At 36.3% G+C, this 23,982-nt stretch overlaps 1 protein-coding gene across 8 annotated transcripts in view; it reads left to right on the top strand.

Annotated features, from left to right (window-relative positions):
• ZZZ3 (zinc finger ZZ-type containing 3) overlaps nucleotides 1-19,109 on the top strand; it is a 120,327-nt gene extending 101,218 nt beyond the window's left edge. For 7 of the 8 annotated variants that reach the window (XM_059137804.1, XM_059137798.1, XM_059137801.1 and 4 more), the window contains 10 exons: nucleotides 36-174; nucleotides 3,138-3,285; nucleotides 3,370-3,485; nucleotides 4,345-4,416; nucleotides 5,433-5,534; nucleotides 6,166-6,261; nucleotides 8,748-8,900; nucleotides 14,280-14,414; nucleotides 17,409-17,509; nucleotides 17,819-19,109. In XM_059137804.1, the coding sequence (XP_058993787.1) occupies nucleotides 36-174; nucleotides 3,138-3,285; nucleotides 3,370-3,485; nucleotides 4,345-4,416; nucleotides 5,433-5,534; nucleotides 6,166-6,261; nucleotides 8,748-8,900; nucleotides 14,280-14,414; nucleotides 17,409-17,509; nucleotides 17,819-17,963 (1,207 nt within the window). In that variant the 3' untranslated portion in view covers nucleotides 17,964-19,109. The remainder of the gene's footprint in view (nucleotides 1-35; nucleotides 175-3,137; nucleotides 3,286-3,369; nucleotides 3,486-4,344; nucleotides 4,417-5,432; nucleotides 5,535-6,165; nucleotides 6,262-8,747; nucleotides 8,901-14,279; nucleotides 14,415-17,408; nucleotides 17,510-17,818) is intronic. The other variant, XM_059137803.1, reaches the window with a different exon arrangement.
• Nucleotides 19,110-23,982: the final 4,873 nt, after the last annotated feature.

The following is a 23,982-nucleotide window of genomic DNA, read 5'->3' as shown; positions in this document are numbered from 1 at the left end:
AAATTTTAGTGAGGTATTTTTCTTTGTCTCTGTAGTTATCAGAGACTGTTACAGACGATTGCTGTACTTGAAGCTCAGCGTTCTCAAGCAGTCCAGGACCTTGAAAGTTTAGGCAAACATCAGAAAGAAGCACTAAAAAATCCCATTGGATTTGTGGAGAAACTCCAGAAGAAGGTATATATTGAGCACTTTCTAAGATTTATTAAGATATATTTGGTAATAACTTGATTTTTCTTTTAATATGGATATACACTTTTTTAAATGTTTAATTTTTTTCCCTTCTACTACTAACCGTACTACTGAAGGAAGGATATTGCCTTTCCTAAGCACCACCCCCCACCCCACAAAATATACTCTAATGAAAATAGCTGGGAGGTTTAATTGGATATTTATATTAGGAACTTGATGTTCCATTCCCTAGCCATTTTTAGGATCTTTTCCTATTACCTTTCCCGTCTCTGGTAAAAACGAAAAGAGGGTTTTCCTTCTTTACTGACTTCAAGGCAAAAAGAAAATATACTTCAGGATTTATTCACTGCTTAAGTTTTGAGGTACTTTTGTAATTTTCCATATAGCATGATAAAAAACATTGGTGATAAAAATGAAAACTATTTTAAATGTCTTTAAGGTTGCCAAGTCCATGAGGAGGAAGTATAAATTTTACTTAATTCTGTAATGTTCTTTACTTTGGTGTAAAAATTCCTTTTTTCTTTTTTCCTTAAAACAGAACTTTTGTATTTAACAGTTAACCATTTGAAAGTGATTCATGTTTTTATAACTTTTTTGTGGGTAATGCAAATGCGTATTTATACTGTAGTATGTATCTTGAATTAGGCATTCACTAATTTAATAAATTTGAGAAGCAAAATATTAATCAGCATTGTGTGAAAACATTAATACTGAGAAATTATAAAAAAGAACCTTCGTATTCACCTTAAAAAAACAAAACAGTAACAATGTAGTTATTAGTTACCATTTTTTAATGAGTCACAAAAGTGGTCTACCAGGTGTTGAGGGAACAGCCCTGGGGACTTTGTTTCCTTTAGTTGTATTAATTTATTATTTGCATTTTTCTAGCCATATTATTTACTTGGCAATCACTACTTTCTCTTCATGCTTCAGAGCGTTGAATATCATAATGAATATGGAATTTATAAGTTGCTTTGTTAAAACTTCTGAACTTTTTTGACCCTATATACCCTCTCTATACTGTGAGTCTGCTTAGGTGTTTATTGATCTACATTGCCATAATTAAACATTCCTAGTACAAAAAGATTACAGTACTTACAGTGGTTACTTAAAATTGATTCCACTAAAATAGGTGATAATAGAAAAGTTATTATTAGTAAACAAATTTACTGACCTTGACCTTACTTTGGGCAAAAAAGATGCAATTAGGCTTTTTTATACTAGATTGGTATGCAGTTGGTTATTTGTTGGTTTTCCATTTCCAGGTTTAGTTTAGAACTGAATTTCTTTCCACTTTATCTCAGAGATGTGATATTGACCTTCTTAACAATTTTTAACCAAAATGTATGCAATTACATTAAATCCAGATACTTAGTAATTGTGAAAGACTTACATTCCTTGGAAAGAAATTTTTGTCCAGGACTTAATTTAAAAGTTTGATTTTTGCATTGTGTGTGTGTGTGTTATATACAGGTATTTTGACTTAATGATGGGTTATGTCCTGATAAACCCGTCTTAAGTAGAAAATACCGTAAATTAAAATGCATTTAATACACCTAACCTACTGAACATCATAGCTTATAGCTCACCATAAAGGTTCTTTGAACGCTTAACATTAACCTCCAGTTGGGCAAAGCCTGTTTTATAATAAAGTGTGGAATATCTCATGTAATTCATTGAGTACTACACTGAAAGTTTTAAAAAGGATGGTTGTATGGGTACAGAGTAGTTGTCAGCGTATAGGTTTTTTACCTTTATGATCCCATGACTAACCAGGAGCTGTGGCTTGTTGCTACTGCCTAGCAGCACGACGGAGTATTGTACTACATATCACTACCCTGGGAAGAGATCAAAATTCAAAATTTGAAACATGGTTTCTACTGTATGTGTCACTTTTGCACCATTGTAAAGTTGAAAAATCCTAAATTGAACCATTGTAAATTAGGTACCATATGTACTTAATTTACTTATTTCTTTAGGTTTACGGTACTAATTAAGTTGTTGACATGTGATTTGTTTGTTTAAGTGGACATTTAAAAACTCCTAATTGAAATTAAGGAAACTTGTGGTATGTATTGGTATGTAGAATGCAAGGAACATTTAAGGCTTACTCGCATCCTTTGATATTACTGTTACTATTTTAAAAGAGAGTCTTAAGCAAAAGTTGAGCCAGTCTAAACTGTGTATTATTATGATGATGGTGATAATATAATATATCATAAGCAAAATAAAAATTAAGAATTCTGAGGGGCGCTTGGGTGGCTCAGTGAGTTAAGCCTCTGCCTTCAGCTCAGGTCATGATCTCAAGGTCCTACCATTCTGCGAGTTCTTGACAAAAAATATAAACCCATTATGTAACCCAGATCCCTATCTAAAGATATTTATTATAATCTGATTTTAGTAATTAAGACAACTAATGACATCTCTAAAGATGGTTGGTTAAGTAACTGAATTCCAAGTTGATTCAGTGTGTAGTTTTGATACTCAGGATGTCATAATTTTTTGTATATGTGATAAGAATTATATATGTGAAAGTAATTGTTTTATGAAAAGTCATGAACATGGAGGTATATTTAAAATGAGTTCTATGTGTCAAGTCTCGTCTTTTGCAGTCAGACACATTTCATATGCTGTTCTTAAAGGTAAAACCTCTCTTGGTTATTTATGTTTTAAGTGTATTAGTTACAAAGTGCAGTATTCTATATAGTTCAGCTTTAAAGCTATATCTAAAAATAGTGCTTATATCTTATCAAATTCATTCTTCTTCTACTTGCTATCATTTTACTCTTTAATGTTAAGACTGTATTAACTTAATTGGGTGTTGGATTCAAACAGTGAACAGAAATGCCTAGGTGATGATAATTTGGATTTGGAGTCCTCTGAAAATTCGGCTGTAATAGATAATTTTGAATTGAATTCAGACTGTCACTTTATTTTTTTTCTCCCAGGCTGATATAGGGCTTCCATATCCACAGAGAGTTGTTCAGTTGCCCGAGATTGTATGGGACCAATATACCAATAGCCTTGGGAACTTTGAAAGAGAATTTAAAAATCGTAAAAGACATACTAGGAGAGTTAAGCTAGTTTTCGATAAAGGTAAGAAATTACATGGTAAGAATTTAAATAGAGAAGTATCTGGCAGTCTCACTTTGGTAATCCTATACATGGTCTTCTTTTTAGTAGGTTTACCTGCCAGACCAAAAAGTCCTTTAGATCCTAAGAAGGATGGAGAGTCCCTTTCATATTCTATGTTGCCTTTGAGTGATGGTCCTGAAGGCTCAAACAGTCGTCCTCAGGTAAACAATATAAAGCTTTGGAGCAGGAAAATTGGAACTATAGACAAACTATTTTAACATTTCCTGGTTTATATTCTTAAAATTTAAGCAGTCTTTCATTGAAGATAGTGGGGACATGAACTTTGAAGTTAAGAGAAATCTGGGTTGGAATCCCAGCTCTGCCACTTACTAGCTGTGGAATGTCAGTTGGCATTTATATTAAAGCCTCCAAGCTGCAGTTTTGTTTTGTATGAAATGGGATTAATATTACCTGTGTTGTAGAGTTATGTGAGGATTAAATGAGTAGTGCATGTAACATAGTCCCTACAGTGTGTGACATGTACCCTTTTATCCTAAAAATAAGAGGTCTGTGCAGTGTTTTTTAACCAGAATTTGAGTCCTGGCTTGCCACTAGTAGTTAGGGTGGGTTCAGAATGGAAGAGTAACGTTTCCTTTTCTTTAAGATGAAGTTGCTGTCATCTGTATTATAGGATTGCTAGGAGTATAAAATCCAAGTGAAATAAAGGAAGGTGAAAACATTTTGTAAACAATTTTAAAATACACATTAAATAATAAATTTACTAAAATATTTTGAAATTAATTTTAAAAATTCCATGATATGGGGGGGTCTGATAGCTTTGTTAGTTAAGACCTGCCTTTGGCTCAGGTCATGACCCCAGAGTCCTGGGATTGAGCCCCACACTGGGCTATTTGCTCAACAGGGAGCCTTCTTCCCTTCTCCCTCTGCTGCTCTCCCTGCTTGTGCTCTCTTTCTCTCAAATAAATAAAATCTTTTAAAAAAATGTAAGATGTGTTTTCGTTAGCTACAATCAAATGGTAGTCTTTGTTATTTTTGACAAAAGCCCTATTTTATATACAGATGATAAGAGGACGCCTTTGTGATGATACCAAACCTGAAACATTTAACCAACTGTGGACTGTTGAAGAACAGGTAATGTTTCTAAATTGTGTAGGTTAAAGAAAAAAGGTTCAGATTAGAGTCCAGATTATGACTAAAGTGTATATTGTTGTAGATGATCCTTCTTAATTAAGAACTGAAAATATTAAACTTATACCTGTATACTTTTTTTCCACACTTCAAGAATTTTGGATTCTGAGAATATATGAATTGAGGATGATTTTTAAAGAAGGAGTCTGGGTTATAGGAAGGGGATTGAAAAAGAGTGAAATGGGTGGAATAAAGTGTTCGTAATATAGCTTTGAAGGAGAGAAAGACCTGGGGCCACATAAAGCAGTGTGTCAAAGTGAATTCTTGTTTTTATTATGGAGGGAAGCTGACAAAGCCATGGCAGAGTATTCTGTTACGGTTTGGCATGTGGCTAGGATTATTCATGGGTAAGGTTTGAGACACATCTCTTTTTCATACAAGGATTAACTCCAGAGCTATAATGAGTTCAGCAGTTTATGAGAAAATTTAGGAAATTCATTTCAAGCATCCAGATTATTCTGCATCTTCAGAACTGTGGGACAATTTAGGGGATAAGTAGGAATTTAAAAATCAGATATTTGAATGGAACACCACATGTAGAAAGGAGGGAAAAGTCCCTTTAAATGTTCTGTCTAAATCCGAATGAATTTAGATATTTTTGTCAAATCTATAGGGGCAAACCCATACATAGTCTAGCAAGAAAAGATGGTCAGTGGAAATCATTAAGATGTATAAAGTATTAATTAAATTTGGGGCGGGTACTGTGTTTTTACTTAAGTGAATAGAAAATCTTACAAGGTTTTCCATAGATTTATTCTCTAATCTCATTTTTCCTGTGAAGTCTTAATTTCCTTAATGGAAATTTTTCCTACTACGAGGATTTCTAGTAACCTAACCCCAAAATTTGGGGAGGGAGATAGTTGAAAAGGAAGTGTGAATGTATTTATTCATTTATGTAAATATATTTATTTATGGCATTCAGTATTAAACTTTCTTAAATTTGGTCTTCTGTTTCTTAGAAAAAGCTTGAACAGCTACTCCTGAAATACCCTCCTGAAGAAGTAGAATCTCGACGCTGGCAGAAGATAGCAGATGAACTGGGTAATAGGACAGCCAAACAGGTAATTGAGGAGATGGTCCCATATTTTTGGCAGGTTTTGATAGTTTTTTGGTGAAAGATAGTGCAGCTGACATCAAATCTGCTACATCATTTTTTAGCTACACAATGCTGTAATACAGTTTTCTATTTTTTTATTTTATTTTTTTAAATTTCTGAAACCGCTTGAGATAATTCTGTTTCAGTCATTACTGAAACATTAGAATGTAATGTAACTTAGTGTCTCTTGAATGTTTAGTGAGTTGTATACTTTCTGGTTAGACTATGCTGATAGATTTGTAACATATATAGGAAGTATTCTTTGTCTTTCTAAAAAAGAAATCTTTATCAGTTTTTTTCACATTATCATTGAGGTTAATAGATGTATTTTTAATGGTATGAGCATAAGCATTCATTAGTAGAAAATATGTATTTGGCTTTGGAGTCAAACATATTTCCTGTACTTTAATGATTTTTTTGCTCTAGATTTTAAAATATAACTGTGTTTGTTGGCAGTTTAAAATTATTTCTAGATTTATGATAAATTTTAAGTTGTCAGCATTCATTAAGATACACAGGTATATTTTAATTTTAGAAAAATATTGAGGTATTGCATGTCTTGTGATTATGTTAAATGACTTGTCATATTTCCTCAGGTTGCTAGCCGAGTGCAGAAATATTTCATAAAACTAACTAAAGCTGGCATTCCAGTCCCAGGCAGAACACCAAACTTATATATATACTCCAAAAAGGTAAAAAAAAAAAAAAAAAAAAAAAAATTAGAGAAAGTAAACTTTAGACTTTAGATTAAATTTAAAGTCAGAATGCTGTGTAAAAGTGTAGGCATTTATCAGAACAAAGTTGTTTTATTTTTAAAATCTGACTTACTCTAATCATTTTGTTATACTGGTCATGGACACAGGGTAGGATTCTGTTATTGCTACTCCATGAAATCGAATGACCTTTATGTTCATTATTTTCTTAGAAATACTTGAAAGATGTAAATTAAATGTATATCAGAAAGTCCTTTGTGATGTTAAAAATTTTAGGGTATTTGACTCTTCATTAAACACAATGAGTTTCTATTTTTAGATATGCTACATAAATACAAAAATAGAAATGTTTATTAAAATACACTATTTAATCCTCACTATAACTCTAGAATTGTAGGTGGTATTACCACTTTCACTTGCACTTTACTAATAATAGTTAGAACATTCAATAACAGAATAAAGCTATGTCAGGTACTGTTCTAAAGCCCTCCCCCCCTTTTAAAATTTTAATTAAAATGGGGAAGAGGGAGAAGGGGGGTTGGGGCAGAGAGGGAGGGAGAGAGAGAGAGAGGATCCCAAGCAGGTTTCATGCCCAGCCTGGAGCCTGACATGGGGATCGATCCTACAATCCTGAGATCATGATCTGAGCTGAAAGCAGGATTCGGACACTTAGCTGACTAAGCCACCCAGGCGCCCTTACAATGTTTTTATAGATGAGAAAACTAGGCCTCAGCAGACCTGGCTGGCTCAGCAGGTAGAGCATGTGACTTGATCGCAGGGTTGTGAGTTTGAGCCCCTTGTTAGGTATAGAGATTACTTTAAAATATAGCCTTAAACAAACCAAACCAAAATAAAAAAACCAGCTAGGCCTTAAGGTAAATGGAGTCAGTTGAGTCTAAGAACCACTGATCTCTGATTCTGATCCCAGGCCTTTTCTACTATTCTCTGCTACTCTTTACAGTGAAAAAGCTGTTACCTTCTCCTGCATAGACCACTGCATCAAACTGTAGCCAGTATTTTGCTTTAATTGCAAAAACTAAAGCACACAAATGGCCTCTTTTATTTCCTGCTATTTCCTCTCCACCACCACTGCCACCCTTCACATGAGAAGGTAAAGGCGTATCTGATGCTGTTAACCCTTCTCTATTACGGCTTCCTTATTGTTTTATGTGATTTTACATTAAGAATATTGTCTGTACAGCTCCATGTTTTACAAGTTTTGTTTATCATCTTTTTACCATGTTTTGGAAGCTTGTTTTAATTTGTCAGTTGATATAAATATTTTGGATTCCCCCCAATATAGCATTACTTGTATCAAATATGTAGAGTTCATCTTGTAACTTTGGAATGTTGGAACCTTGATATTTAATTCAACAGCTCTAATTTTCATGGTTAATTTCCAAGTTAACTTTAGATGTGTTGGACACCTTATATTTTCACAGCTAAGACTAGGAATGATAAAGGAATACTAAAGAAACCTAAATGTTGGGGCGCCTGGGTGACTCAGTGGGTTAAAGCCTCTGCCTTTGGCTCGGGTCATGATACCGGGGTCCTGGGATTGAGCCCCGCATCGGGCTCTTTGCTCAGCGGGGAGCCTGCTTCCCCCTCTCTGCCTGCTTGTGATTTCTGTCCGTGAAATAAATTTTAAAAATCTTATTAAAAAAAAAAAAAGGAAAGAAAGAAACCTAAATGTGTTCCCTCCTTTGGGTGCACTGACTTTTAAGTTAGCATTTTAATTATAGCAGTGTAGCCCAGCCACTGACACAGCGATTCTTTCCCATGGTTAGAGTTTGAGTTTTGGAACAGTGAAATGATGGTTCTGCCTGTAGCTGAGGTTATTCTTTGTGGCTGTACTGTCTGTGAAGAGAGGCAGTCTATACAGTGGTTTGAGAGTGAGGGCTTTGGTCCCTCACAGGCTTAGTTTGTAATCTTGGTTCTACCACTATTAGCTGCAGCACCCTGAACAAGAAACGTAACCTCCATCTTTAAATTAGAGGTGATAGAGGAGTGCTGTGAGGATTAGATGACATTGACGTACAGACGCCTAACAGTGTTAGATAGGATTTTTAGACATTCGTCGTGTTGTGGAAGTGTTTTTTACTTGGTTGTTTATATCTGGCTTAGGCTGTGTCATCCTCCCTGATCTTCTGTAAGATGTCTGTAAGAGGAGTGTTCAGCATTTGAGTATCAAGAGTATGATCAATGCTGGGGATCCATATACAAGCTAGATAGCACGTGATCTGTTGTACTGTTGTTGGGATATTCCCCCTACATTTTTTTTTAATCTAGTTGTGCTTTTAAAATTCTAGGTAATATAGAAAAAAAAAACAACCACATAAGACTATGCTGAAGAATAGAGCTGAAATCCTTTTAATAGACTTGGAGGGAAGTAATAGTTATATTTGAGCATCTTTGATTCTTTTCATGATTTTCCAATGTCTCAATTAAAAATTTTTTTTTCTTAGTCTTCAACAAGCAGACGACAGCACCCCCTTAATAAGCATCTCTTTAAACCTTCCACTTTCATGACTTCCCATGAACCACCAGTATATATGGATGAAGATGATGACCGATCCTGTTTTCATAGCCACATGAGCACTGCTGTTGAAGAGGCATCAGTAAGTTACCTATTTATATAAAATGAATATTTATCTATGTGTTATTCAGATCAGGGTACAGAATGAGAGCACCAGAATTTTTAAATTATTCCTACCCTTCAGAGAATGTTGGTTTCTTTTAATTGCCAGTCAGATTTATGGGCTTTTTAAAAAACAATGTATTGTTTTAAAAAAAAAATACATTGTTAAATTGTTATATATTAATAATATATATCATTATATATTTAGATATAACATGTAAATGAGAGGAAACTTAAAAACATGCAAAAAATAGAATAGTATAATGAAATATATATGTACTATATATAATAATAAAAGAAATTTTTTGAATATATGCAAAAATAGAATAGTATAATGAACCCACATGCATCTGTCACCCAACTTCAATAGTTACTAGCTTGTTGCAATCTTATTTTCATCTGTATTTCTTACCCACTTCCATCCTGGGTTATTTTGGAGCAAGTCCCAGACATAACAGAATATTATTACCATGTTTATAAAAAGGTAATTCTTTATACGATCAAACATGTGCTCAGTTCACATTTCCCCAGTCATAAATTACAATAGATTTCCTCCTTTTCTTCTTCCCTTCCTACCACCCTTTTCTCTTAGGACTTTTTTGTTGAAAAAGTCGGTCATTAGAATTTACCACTGTGTATATTTTGTTTGCTTCTCCTTGTTGTCATCTCTTCTGTCTTTCTATTCCCTGAATTTTTTGTAAATTGATATTATGTCTAGATAATTGGTGTCACTTAGAAATTCTGTTTTTCTGCTCCCTGGATTTTCTATAAATTGAAAGTAGGTCTAGATAATTGGCCAGATTCAGATTTGTTTTTTATATTGTTTTTTAAGACTTATTTATTTGAAAGAGAGAAGTGGGGTAGGAGGGAGAGCATGAGCACAGGGTGTAGGAGCTGAGTGGGAGAGTTTTAAGTAGATTCCATGCTGAGCACAGAGCCTGATGCCAGGCTCGATCTCATGACCCTGAGATCACAACTTAAGCCAAAACCAAGAGTCAGACTTTATAAATTTTTTATTTATTTATTTTTTATTTTTTGGTAAAATTTTATTTATTGGGGCACCTGGGTGGCTTAGTTGTTGGGCATCTGCTTTTGGCTCAGGTCATGATCCCCTGGTATTGGGATCAATCCCCGCATTGGACTCCCTGCTCAGCGGGAAGCCTGCTTCTCCCTCCCCATGCCCCCTGTTTCTGTTCCCTCTCTCACTGTGTCTCTGTCAAATAAATAAAATCTTTACAAAATTTTTTCTTTACATTTATTTGTTTGAGAGAGAGCACAAGCCAGGGTAAGGGCAGAGGAAGAGGGAGAAGCGGACTGCCCGCTGAGCAGGGAGCCTGGACTCGGGGCTCTGTCCCAGCACTTAGAGGTCATGAGCTGAAGGCAGACACCTAACAGACTGCGCCCCTCAGATTTGTTTGTTAGGGCAAACAGGACTACTTAATGAGTACTTTCATCAATCTGTTTGTCTTTTTGTTTTTCGGACATAGTAGATTCATTAATTCATTTGATGTTATAAAATAGTGATAGTCTTTCATTTCCTCATTATTTATTTGAGAGACTATTCTGTGAAGTAACTCCCTCTTCATCAACTTTTGATTACCTGAAGGTACATATGGAAAAGGCAGTGTAACTGCTTGATTGTTCCCTTTATTTTCTTATTTTTAAAATGATTGAGGGGCACCTGAGTGCTGCAATTGGTTAAGCATCCAACTCTTGATCTTAAGCTCGGGTCTTAATCCCAGTGTTGTCAGTTCAGGTCCCTTGTTGGGCTCCATGTACTTTATAAAAAAAGAAAATGAAGTACTTTATTTAGATTTGGAGTTTAAGTGGAGGAACTCAAAAGAAGTGGTAGTCAGGTTGGCATTAAAGGATGAACAAAATTGAGCCAGGTGAGGAGTAGATTAATATATGTAGTAGATTGAATTTGATTTAACTTTTGTTTGGTTGATTTAATTAATTTATTTTAAAATGAGAACCAGTTTAAATCAGTCTAATTATTTTGAAATAGCTATTCAAATGTATATTTATGAAGCTACTAGTGGTAAAATTTACAGATTTCAGTTCTCTTCAGAAAGGCATTATCTAGAGAGAGATTATGATTACATGTATGTACTTCCATACACTTTTAAAATCTGTACACTATTTTAGACTCATATGAAATTAGTCATAGTATTTCCCCTTTAAGTAAACTTGAAAATAATTATAACAAGGAGCTCTGTTTATGGGTATTTAAAAAAAATTTTAATTGTGATAAATACATAACAACCTTTAATTTACCATCTTGACTAGATTAAGTGAATAGTTCAGTAGTGTTAAGTACACTGACATTTTTGTGCAACCAGTCCCCAGAACTCTTTAATTCCTGGAAAACTGAAACTTCAGAACCATTTAACAGCACCTCCCCATTGCCTCCTCCCAGTGTCTGGCAGCTACCATTCTACTTTGTTTCGATGAATTTGGCTACTCTGGGTACCTCAGAATCATGCAGGTTTTGTCCTTTTTGGCTGGCTTATGTCACTTAACATAATGTATTCAAGATTCCTCCATCTCATAACATGTATCATTGTTCTTTTTAAAGCTGAATAATATTTTGGGGTATGTATATACGTTTTGTTTATTGGTTCATCTGTCAGTGGTACGTTTTGCTTTCACCTTTTGGCTATTGTGAATAATGCTGCCATGAACATAGGTGTACAAATAGCTGTTAAGAGTCCCTGCATTCAGTTCTTTTGGGTATATACCGAAGTAGAATTGTTGGATCCATATGTTAATTCTCCATTTAAGTTTTGAGGAACTGCCATACTGTATTCTGTAGTGGCTGCAACATTTTACTTACCAGCAGTGCACAAGGGTTTCGGTTTCTCTCCATCCTTGCCAACGCTTGTTGTTTTATTCTTCTTTTTTTTTTCCCCCCTTGGGCTAGTAGCCATCCTGCTGGCTATGAGGTGATTTACCTTTTCTTAGTCTTTTTTTTTTTTTTTTTAAGATTTTTATTTATTTATTCGACAGAGAGAGATTACAAGTAGGCAGAGAGGCAGGCAGAGAGAGAGGAGGAAGCAGGCTCCCTGCTGAGCAGAGAGCCCGATGCGGGACTCGATCCCAGGACCCTGAGATCATGACCTGAGCCAAAGGCAGCGGCTTAACCCACTGAGCCACCCAGGCGCCCCCCCCTTTTTTTTTAAAAGATTTTATTTATTTATTTGACAGAGAGAAATCACAAGCAGATGGGGAGGCAGGCAGAGAGAGAGAGAGGGAAGCAGGCTCCCTGCTGAGCAGAGAGCCCGATGCGGGACTCGATCCCAGGACCCTGAGATCATGACCCGAGCCGAAGGCAGCGGCTTAACCCACTGAGCCACCCAGGCGTCCCTACCTTTTCTTAGTCTTATTGGCCAAATTTAATAGTATCCTTAGACCTAAAATGCAAATTAAAAAATTTGGCAGTTTTTATTCTGTATTTGCTTAAAATATATCTGAATTTAATAAATTTCATTATAAGATTTCTTACCCTATTATTTAGTTAGGCCACATTGTATTTATTACATTACTTACGTTGTCATCCTCAGTACTGACATAGGCAGGTAATTTAACATCTTTAATTGACAAGAACTTGAAATGGGTGAAAGGTAGTGTGAGATTATAAAGAATCTTTTGTTAGCTGAGCACTTGGGAGTTGTCTCTGTAGGTAGGTAGGAAGTCATTGGGAGATTTTAAGCCATTGTGGGGCTTGCGGAAAGAGTGAATACTCTAGAGGAGCAATTTGAAAGATATTATTATGTTTTTTAAGGATTTTATTAATTTATTTGACAGAGAGAACAAGCAGGGGGAGCAACAGGGAGAGGGAGAAGCAGGCCCCCATGGAGCAGTGAGCCCAATGTAGGACTCAATTCCAGGACCCTGGGATCATGACCAGGGCTGAAGGCAGATGCTTAAGTGACTAAGCCACCCAGGCACCCCTGAAAGATTTTATAAAGTATTAAGTAGTGACAGATTTTGATGGATTAGATAAAAGAGTGAAAAATTAAGAATAACTCTTGGATTTAGGCCTTAGGCTGCTTTGTGTATAAAGAGTTAGTTAAATATTGAGGAAAATCTGGGTTTGAGTTACCTGACTTTGCAACTAGTTAACTATGTGACCTTGTGTAAATGTTATCATTTCTGTAAACACCAGTTTCCTTGACATAAAAGAAACACTGTAGTTAGTATTACCTAACATGAGGAATAGGAGGAATGGGAGGGGTAGGAGTTGTCTGGATCAGAACTGATAGAATGTGGATGTGGTCAGGGAATTGGAGATGGTTACAGGAACATTGTGGAAATTAGTGACCATGGGATCAGTCATGAGGTAGCAACGGAAAAGAAATGGAGCATTGATGGGCAGAGCGCAAATAAATGGGAGAAAAAGTCAGAAGCAGTTACTGATTGGTCTGTCAACTTCAGCTTCATATCTTTTTGTTGTTTTTAGTATTCTGTTTTTTATACTCTATTCTGAATAATCATCTTTTGTAATTTAGTTTATCCCCTTGGGTAAGACAGGAATGTACTGACTTGGTCATTGGCACTGCAGAGCAGAGATTCGTTTGCTCATTGTTTAGAAAATAATACATTTATTTGAGGAAGCATAAAAGTCTTTTAGAGAAGAGGAGCTTCCTGCAGATCAGGTAGAAGTAGATTATAAGGAGTATCTCAGATAGCCATTAATGTGTTGGAATGGGGTTGAGTCTGCATTAATGTGTAACAGAGATGGGAATCATCCTCTGGTACTTTGTTAGGTGGCCTACTACAACTCAATATTACTGTTGCATTAAGAAGCCCTCCACAGTCTGTTAAGAGGCCAGTGCTTGGTTTCGGCTCAAGTTGTGATCTCGGGCTTGTAAGAGCAAGCCCCACATCAGGCTCTCTGCCCAGTGTGGAACCTGCTTGGAACCCTTTCTCCTTCTCCCTGTGCTACTCCACCACCTCAAATAAATAAAGATTAAAAAAAAAAAAAAAAAAAAAAGCCCTCCAAAAATATTAGTCTAAAATATTGCTAAAAGCAGACTAATTTTTTATGAGTCTTTAAGGTGAGGTATCTTAAAAGTAAAAAACATTTTGTTAATAGAAAAAAATACCTATGTCTTTCTTTCTTTCTTTCTTTAAGACTATTTATTTGAGAAAGCAGAAGCTGGGGAAGTACGAGAGAGAGAGAGAGAAGCAGGGAGCCTGATCTGGGGCTTGATTCCAGGACCGCCGGGATCATGACCTGAGCTGAAGCCAGATGCTCAACTGACTGAGCCACCCAAGCACCTCTGTGTCAGTATTTCTTGTACTCAGTTAATTTTAATTATCAAACATTTTTGTTTTCTCTTTTATTCTTTATTAGGATGAAGAAAGTATTCCTATTGTGTATAGGAATTTACCTGAATATAAGGAACTATTACAGTTTAAAAAGTTAAAGAAGCAGAAACTCCAGCAGATGCAAGCTGAAAGTGGATTTGTACAACATGTGGGCTTCAAGGTAAATTCTACTGTTTATTCAAATTTTGAAAGGGTGATAAGAGATATTTAAGATAGATTCTGGAGTTTTAAATTCCAGACTTCCCAGCACACAGATAAAAGTAAAAGTTTAGTTCTAGTCCTATTTATTTAACTATAGTGTATTAGGTACTTGAATAGGTTTATGATTCAGTGGAAAGAAGACAAACATAGAAGCATCTATATTTTGAGGTAAAATATGAGATGTTTTTGTCTAGCTATTTCTCTTTCTTACTCCCATCTTTACTGAGATATAATTGACAGAAATTGTATATATTGAAGGTGTACACAGTTTTAAGTACAAAAATATTATCTCATATTTGTATGTGTGTGGTGACAACACTTAATATATACTCCTTTAGCAAATTCCAAGTATATATACTGATTATTAATCCCATGCTGTACCTTAGATCCTCAGAATTTACTTAGCTTATAATTGAAAATTCGTATCACTTGACTAACATCTCTCCATTTCTCCCATCTCCCAACCCTGGGCAACCACCATTCTCCTCTCTGCTTCTATGAGTTTGAGTTTTTTGTTTTCTTATATAAGTGAGGGTGTATATAGTGTTCACTTATGTAAGTGAGCACATGTTCCTTTCCGTGGTTTATTTTACTTAGCAAAATGTCCTCTACTTTCTCATCCATGTTATCACAGATGACAAGAGTTCTTTCTGTTTTGTGGCTGAATAATACTCCCATCGTGTGTGTGTGTGTGTGTGAGAGAGAGAGAGAGAGAGAAGGAGAGAGATTTTCTTTGTCCTTTCATCTGTCAGAGCTGTTTCTCTTTTTGTTGCTATTGTTCATAGATGAGAAATTTCTTTTCCTTTTTCAGGCTAGTTGAAGTACATCCATTCATTCCAACCAATTTTGAAATACCAGTTATGTTCAAGACACTTTGCTTAAGTGTTAGGGACTAAGTAGTGAACAAGATGGACTTAGTTTCTGTCATTCTGTTTTCTTCTCATAAAGAATTTAGTTAAATTAGTAAAATAGCTCACTATGACTAGAGAGCATACTGGAGAGTAGTGAGGCTATTGAGGTGCCTTGGAAATTTGCAGAGGAGTTTAACTTTCCTTAAAGGGTTGGGGAACCATTGAAGGAGTTTAGGCAGCAGGTAATATGAAATTTACATTTCAGAAAAATCTTTCCTATTACTTATACTATTAGTATTGATAATCTTTAGGAAGCCAGGGGTGTTAGAGTAGATAATCTCTGACAACTGTATTGTTAAAATTTACAAACAGTAATGTATTCATGTGTGTTATTTATGTAATTGAAAAAAATTAAGTGATGGAGAGGATGATCATTCTGGACTTAGTATGGAGAATGGATAAGAAGGCAAGGCTGGAGGCAGGGAGACTGGCTAGAGACTCTCCTGGTAATTTAGGCAAAAGATGAAATTGTCCTGGGCTTGATTGGTGGCTGTGGAAATCGAGAGAGATTGACAAGTTTGAGAACACTTTTGGCTTTAGAATTAACTATATTTGATGAGATTGGAGGAAGTAAAACGAGACCAAGAACTATAGAATTGCTTGTAGTGGTTACATAAACATACCAATATGTGCTGTGACTGATACACAGAAACTTAAAATTATTATACTTCTGAACTTCTAGTATGGCCATTAGCCAGACTATATTAAATGATTTTTTCTCTTGGTCTTTCCATAACCCGGCTTCTCAAAATTATGCTGTAAGACCCAGCTGTGGCTTGTTTACTTATCTATCAGCCGCTCTAGTTGGCCTAGAGAAACTAGAAATGAGATTTATTTCCAGAATTGTTCAGTAGAGACTGAGGACTACCAGGATGCCACCACACAGGGAAAGAGTTAGATCTGCCTTTTCTTTATGATGGGCTTTGGTTATTAGGATCATCAGGCTTTGGAGAATAATTCAGCAAGATAAAAGTGTAGAGAATACCTTTGTGTTTACCTGGGTTCACAAATGATAGCTTGTTCAGTAGTTCTGTAATATATTTGTATAGTTTTAACTATGGCATTAAATCAGTGGTGTTTTTTTTTTTTTTTATTTGGCAGAGAGAGAGAGATCACAAGTAGGCAGAGAGTCAGGCAGAGAGTGAGAGGGGAAACAGGCTCCCTGCTGAGCAGAGAGCCCGACTCGGGGCTTGATCCCAGGACCCTGAGATCATGACTTGAGCCGAAGGCAGAGGCTTAACCCACTGAGCCACCCCGGTGCCCAAATCAGTGGTTTTCAATTACAGTCATTGTACACTGGTCTGAGGTCCCTTTAAAGTAAAGAGTTATTAATAAAATGTCCACATTTGCAAGTGACTTACTTAAAATTTTAAAAAGTGAGTTAAAGAGTACACTTCGCATGATGAGCACTGAGTAATGTATAGAATTGTTGCATCACTGTATTTTACACCTGAAACTAATAGAACACTCCATATAACTATACTGGAATTAAAATAAAAAACTTTAAAAAATTTTAAAAAGCAAATTAGGGGTGCCTTGGTGTCTCAGTCGGTTAAGCATCTGCCTTTGGCTCAGGTCATGATCCCAGGCTCCTGGGATCGAGCCCCACATCAGGCTCCGTGCTCAGCAGGGAGCCTACTTCTCCTTCTCCCTCTGCCTTCTTCTACCCCTGCTTGTTCTCTCTCTCTCTCTCTCTGTGTCAAATAAATGAACAAAATTTAAAAAAATAAAAGAACTGAATGACTAACCACACCTTAAAAAAATAAATAAAAATAAAAAGTAAATTAAAGCATATTCAAGGTTAGCCTGAAGTTATTATAATGTATGTGTCACCCACCTGTACATCCATCTTGAATGGGTGGAATTGCTACTAGTTTGCTAGAAATTGTATCTGATTTACAACGATTTTTGTGTTATGCTACTGTCTAGTGCATGGGGAAAGAGGAGAAGATGTTTTTATGTACATTATGTGTTTCCCAGCAGGAAACAAAAGGCTTTGAAACAGTGTAGCTTAATATTTTTTCTCTCTGAAACTTTTATAGTGTGATAACTGTGGCATAGAACCTATCCAGGGAGTTCGGTGGCACTGCCAGGATTGTCCTCCAGAAATGTCATTGGATTTCTGTGATTCTTGTTCAGACTGGTAAGTGTTTTCTTTATGATGGGTCTCACACTTTGACATAGAGCTTTTCAGCCGCTAGTGAATTTGATTTCCAAACTACTTAGAGAATGACAACATTTAGTGGATTAAACCTTGTTGTCCTAGGCAATTAAGAAGTTTTCTTGAATTATACCACATCTCAGATAACTTTCTATTAGAGATTTTGGTAGATTAATGGATTTAAACATGTAGAACTGTGAGGAAGTTTTGTAATATCTAGACAAAAATGCATCCAGTGCCATCTAATGATGTGTCTCTGTGTATGTGTGTGTGTGTGTGTTTTCTTTGCAGCCTTCATGAAACAGATATTCACAAGGAAGATCACCAGTTAGAACCTGTTTATAGGTCAGAGACATTCTTAGACAGAGACTACTGTGTGTCACAGGGCACCAGTTATAATTACCTTGACCCAAACTACTTTCCAGCAAACAGATGACATGGAAGAGAACATCATATACTAGTCCTCTTCAACACATAGCAATGGTATCATTGTGAATTATGTGCACAGTTTGGAAAGATTCTCTGCTTTCCCTGAAATGACACTCACAGCATGACAGCTTCCTGAGTGTTCTCGTCAAGTCCAGCTCTGCACCGTTGTGGCTCTAGATTACTGTTCAGCAGCTGAGCATTCCTGGTGAGCAAAGGGTTTCCCTGGTGAATTTCTCACCACCACCCTAAAGCCTTTTAGGTGGTGATCTTAAATGGGTGAGATGGAAACGAGAGCACACATTAAAGAGAGTAAATTCCAAAGGTTTCAAAGAACTCGGTCATAAATAGGATAATGAGAAGACAAAGTATTTATCTTAAAACAGTTTAGTAGCTTTCAGTTTTGTGAAAATAGTTTTCGGCACAGAAGCTGACTTCTTAGACAAAGTTTTAACCAATGATGGTATTTGCTTCTAGGATATACACTTTAAAAGAACTCACTGTCCCAGTGGTGGCCACTGATGGCCTTTAGTACATCGGAGCTGCTTAACCATATTGATGTCTAATTTCTTTTAACCACAATGAACTGTCCTTATTACCAACAGCGAAGCACTACAGGAGGCAGCTGTGGCATTGCTTCCTTAACCAGCTCATGGTGTGTGAATGTTATACAATTGTCACTCAGATATATTTTTTAAATGTAATGTTATATAAGATGATCATGTGATGTGTACAAACTATGGTGAAAAGTGCCAGTGGTAGTAACTGTGTAAAGTCTCTAATTCACACCATTAATTCCTTTAAAATACACAGCCTTCTGCCTCTGTATTTGGAGTTGTCAGTGCAACTCATCAAAGAAAACTGCCTAATATAAAAATCATATATATGGTAATAATTTCCCTCTTTTGTAGTCTGCACAAGATCCATAAAAGATTGTATTTTTATTACTATTTAAACAAGTGATTAAATTTAGTCTGCGCGGTGAGCAAGAGTTCACATGCATTCTTTTATACTGCTGGATTTTGTTGTGCATCATTTAAAACATTTTGTATGTTTCTTCTTATCTGTGTATACAGTATGTTCTTGAATAATGTTCATTTGTCAGGAGAACTGTGAGAAATAAACTATGTGGATACTGTCTGTTTATATTATAGAATGCTTGTTGTGACTTCCTTTTGGTTAGATTTTGGATTTTTTTAACTAGTGTTGAAACAACAAAAATTTTTAAGGGGTTGCTTTACCTGTCTGTCCTTTAAAAAGAGTAAGAACTGTAGTATTATGGAAATGTTTGAACGTGAGAAGGTCTGTGAAAAGATGTAACATTTTCACTCTGTGTGTGCTGAGACACTAAATTAAAGTAGGCTACAAAAAGAACACATACCATGGTTAAAGAAAATGGGTATTATTAATGTCCAGATGTGAAAGCTATACTTAGGCTGACAAGTTTTATTCTTTTTGATGAAAGTAAGCCCCCTTCATATGTCTAATTTAATCAGATGGTTTTTGAAGATCACAGTATTCACTGGCAATTATCAGTGACTCTCGGAAGAGATGGTATAAGTATTCTAAGATTAAATATTAATTCTCACCTTATTTTTAGAGTTTTTTCCAGTTTTAAATCAAGGGGACATTATTTACTAGTCCTTCAATGTGTTGTGAGGCACTAAAATCATACCTTCAGTTTTTTTTAATTGAAAAAGTAGTATAATTTTAAATATAGAAATATAAGGGTTTTATTTTAATCTTTTTTTTAAAAGATTTTATTTATTGGACAGAGAGAGACAGCAAGAGAGGGAACACAAGCAGGGGGAGTGGGAAAGGGAGAAGCAGGCTTCCTTCTGAACAAGGAGCCCTATGGGGGGCCTCTTCCTAAGACCCTGGGATCATAACCTGAGCCAGAGGCAGATGCTTAACGACTGAGCTACCTAGGTGCCCTGAAATAGGAGGGTTTTAAAGTAATATATTGATTAAAGATTATTGATGATGTTGGTAAAATATATTGCATCAGAAAGAACAGGAAATGGACTTAGCTTAACCTCTCACCTTGGAATTATTAGTTGGGAGAAGAGAGAATCATTAACATTTGGGCATTTTGATACTAAATGTTAAGTGAATATGCCAGGAGTTCTACCTTCAACTTGTAGCAAGACAGCAGCACTTGATGGTAACTTCCGTGTTTTATAGAAATAGTTAACAACTGGTTTTGGAGAACCATTCAGGTCCATTCAAAAAGTCCCATAAAGTATAAAGTATGCTTTGGAAGAGGGCTGTGTCTGATACAATTCTGATGTAAACAGTACACTAAATAAATCCACTTAAATGTGGATTTATTTTTTTCAAGATTTGAGAACTTTGAATGGCAAAGAGGATTATTATCTACTTGAGTAAAGATATGTTTATTTTGCATTTTCCAGTTCCAAGCATATAGTCCTCCTGGCTTCAAAATGCTTTAAAGGGTATAGTAGTAGTAACATGTTATCCTTTTGCTTTGCTGACTGCAGGAGTGGGCAAGGCTGTCTTTTCAAGTAGTCCTTCCATCTCCTATAAGGAAGTATTGGCTTTAAGAGACAACATTTTAAGTGGTATTCAGTAGGTCATATTTATTTCCTGAGATATGTTCAAGTTATTTGCTAAGAACTGAAGTAATTTTGAAGAACACCAAAACCACTGCTCTAACGTTTAGGCAGAGGAGGTTTAGATTGGTGTGGTGTGCACTAATAGTAATAGCAGTAATATTTCAGTGCTTACTATGTGCCAAGCAAGCATATGGTAGCAGATTTAATTCTCACTACCTTAGGAGAAAAGTGTGTCGATTATCCTGTTTTCATATGAGGAGATCTAGCCAGAGAGGTTAAATAACTTGCCCATGGTCATATAGTTCATAAAGTTTAACTTAGACGGATTGCTCCAAAGTCACCACCTAGTTTCTGGAGCAAGAATATTCCGTCTGTGTCAGGTGTCACAGGTGGAAATGTGCAGGGGTTACTTTTCAGTCTTTTTTTCTGGTGTAGGGCGGTTCCTAGAGTTACAGACCTGAGCACAGGTCCAGGTTCGTGGAATGGAATAGAGCAGGAGGTCTGTGGATGGGGAGAAAGCACTGAAATCGTCGGCCATGGTGAATTAGAAAACCACACATACATAGAATTTACATATTCTAACTTGACAGCAAACACGTGGTCATGAGGCTTTAGGCAAAGTCTCCTGTCTGAGACAATCTGTTTCCATGCATGTTTGGTGCCTCTCACTTAACCTAACAGTATGCCTTATCCAGTTGTCTCCCCTTCCCCCTTTTGTTTGAATTATATTACAGAACACAATTATATACTGAGATGTGAAGAACTTTTTTTTTTTTAAGAAAATAGTATATCACAAGTAGTAAGAATAAATACTGTTTTGTGAAATTCCTTTTTTAGTTGTAACTGTGGCATGCTACATAAACTGAATTTCTTAATGTGGGTAACAAGAGTTTGAAAGCCATTGTTCTAGGTGCACTGGATAGAACTGGAAGTCTCCAAATAACAAGTAGGTTATTTTTTTTTCCCGTAAAGATTATGAAGGTTGCCCTTTTTAGGTTATAAAGTGTTTTTATTTCTTAACTTTGAAAATATACTTCTGTTGATATGACTCCCCCTCCCATGACTTATTTTTTTTTTAACTTTTCATGTAGCCGATTAAACTTTGAAGAGTGGTATCACATTTAGCTCCATGAGAACAGAGACCATCTATGTCTGTCTATATCCCTATGGCCTATCTGGCCTATTTTCAGTAAATATTTATTGGTAGTCTGATTAGTGTTTCCATGAGTTACATTTTTTCTCTAGGAAGGTAGGAAAGACCACTTATGTCTGAGTGTGTCTGTGAGTGCCTGTGTGGGGCCCTTAGAGGGCCTGCCTCCGAGGATCTTTCCAGGGCTCTGAGAAGACTGAAGAACTTCATCCTAGCTTAGCTGGAGGATGTGGTTCAAACCTGAGAAAGTGATGCCCTAACTGGGTCCCCAGTTAGGCCCTATGTCTTGATTCTCTGCCATGTTCTTAGAATGAAAGGGCACTCGAGTGGAAATTCTGGGTCCCAGTCTCAGTTGTAAATGAGGGATTCAATGATGTTGACTAAAAACCACCTTTTACTGAACACTAGGAGCTAGTGAATGATTTCGATGTATTAGTAACTTGTGTAACCCTCACAACCCCTCAGTAAGGGTGCTTGTTATTACGATCTCTACCATATAGGTGAAATCACTGAGGTTCAGAGGATTTAAATGTTAGCTTTCAGGAATAATTGCTCCGTGTGGGACTGAGGATATAAAGCTTTGCCCTTATAGAGCTTTATAGTCTAATGCAGAAGAATAACAGTAAAAAAGTACAAATAAAATGTTAAGCAAAGTTAAGCAGAGATAAAATGCTGTGAAGAAAAAGAACCCTTGGAGAAAAATGATGGAAGAATGGGGACCCGTCTGTCATTTTAGATGGAGTAATCAAAGAATGTCTTGACGACAAGTGTAAATTTGAGCAGAGACCTGGACAGAGTGAGGGAATTAGCCTGTGGATAACCTGGTGGAAGAGGCGGAAGGATTAGCGACAAGGATCCTGATGGAGCAGAGAGCTTGGCTTGTTCAGGCAACATTAAGAGGGCCAGTGTAGCTTGAGCCCAGTGAGCAAGAGGAGAGTACAGTTGATGGGGTGATACAGGGTAGGGGGCTGGAGCAGGTGAGGCCTTGACTGTAGACCACTGTAAAGGAGTGAGGTCGTGTTCTAATGTCTTATTTACATACACACAAGGTATTTTGCTAGACAGACCCCTTTGAGATCCTTTCCTGCTTTAAAATCCTGTGACTTCAAAGTAGTGAAGCCATCCACGTAGGTAGAATGTTTTAGCAGTCTGTTGCATCTCTAGATACTCTTCAGGGGCAAAGTCATTCACCCCTGCTAGTTTGGGTTTTTGTTTGTTTTTTAATTTCCCAAGTCGGCAGCCAGCTATAGCCATAAAAGTCATGGCTGGCCCTGTCTGCTGCCCGGCTGTCTCATTTCCCTGACTCAAGTTGTCAGAGCTGTTGCAGGCATGGACTGTGTTTGCCAGTACGTGGTATGTGTTTAAAGAATGTTAATCCCTACGGAGTCATTTTGTGTTTTTGGCATAACCGATAATTTTCCTCCTCTCTCTCTCATTTGCTGAAATGTTCCTTGTGCTCCCCTATAGAGAGTGTGACAACTAGGGGTAGTAATGAAGGATTTGACAACTGTGTGAGTTGTAGGAACATGCCCCTTTTTGGTAATAGAGGCATAATTGTAACCAAAGAAGTTTAATTTCTTCTTTAGCAAACACTGACATTTCTGTTTAAGAATGACTGCTACAGCAAAAGGAAATACAAAAATTACCATGTATCATGAGTACACTGAGAATTCTCTCTGTTATAGCTCAGAACGATCTATGGCCAAGATTAAAACCATATGAGCATATCCTAAATCTCAACTATTACTGTGTTTGCTTCTCTGTTTGAAATAAGGCTTCAAGTGCTTTCCAGAATGATGTGTTACAAATAAATAGAAAAAGAGTTTTGTGTGTTCCATTTATTTTATTTGTACATATCCATTTAAAAAAAAATGACTTTAAAAATACAATTCTGTCCCAGAATTGGATCCTTATCAGCACAACCACTGAAGGGGGGGAAAAAAAGTCATGCAAACTGAAACTATGGTCTTTTGTAGTGACTGAATGGAAGATGCAAATATTTCAGTAGAATATATAAGAAGCTCTGATTTGGCAACTAATTGCACAAAGGAGAACCCAAACTTCACTGGTTTGAAGCAAGGAAAACACAATTTTACATATGGATATGATAAGGTTTGCACAGCCCTGTTAAAGGCCTACATGAAATGAATGTAGCCGTGGGATCAGTTACACATCATGTACTGACAGCCTCTCCCACCCACATCCGTTTGGTTACTGTTACTTCGTTCCTTACTTGCTTGGCAGTAACAATAAGTGGGTGATCCTGTGAAGTCAGATCTATAAGCTGACATTAGGTGAATGAG

The sequence above is a fragment of the Mustela lutreola genome, chromosome 10 (genome assembly GCF_030435805.1).
Source record: "Mustela lutreola isolate mMusLut2 chromosome 10, mMusLut2.pri, whole genome shotgun sequence".
In the NCBI taxonomy this organism is placed as follows: Eukaryota; Metazoa; Chordata; class Mammalia; order Carnivora; family Mustelidae; genus Mustela; species Mustela lutreola.
This window is presented reverse-complemented; position numbering and strand designations above follow the sequence as displayed.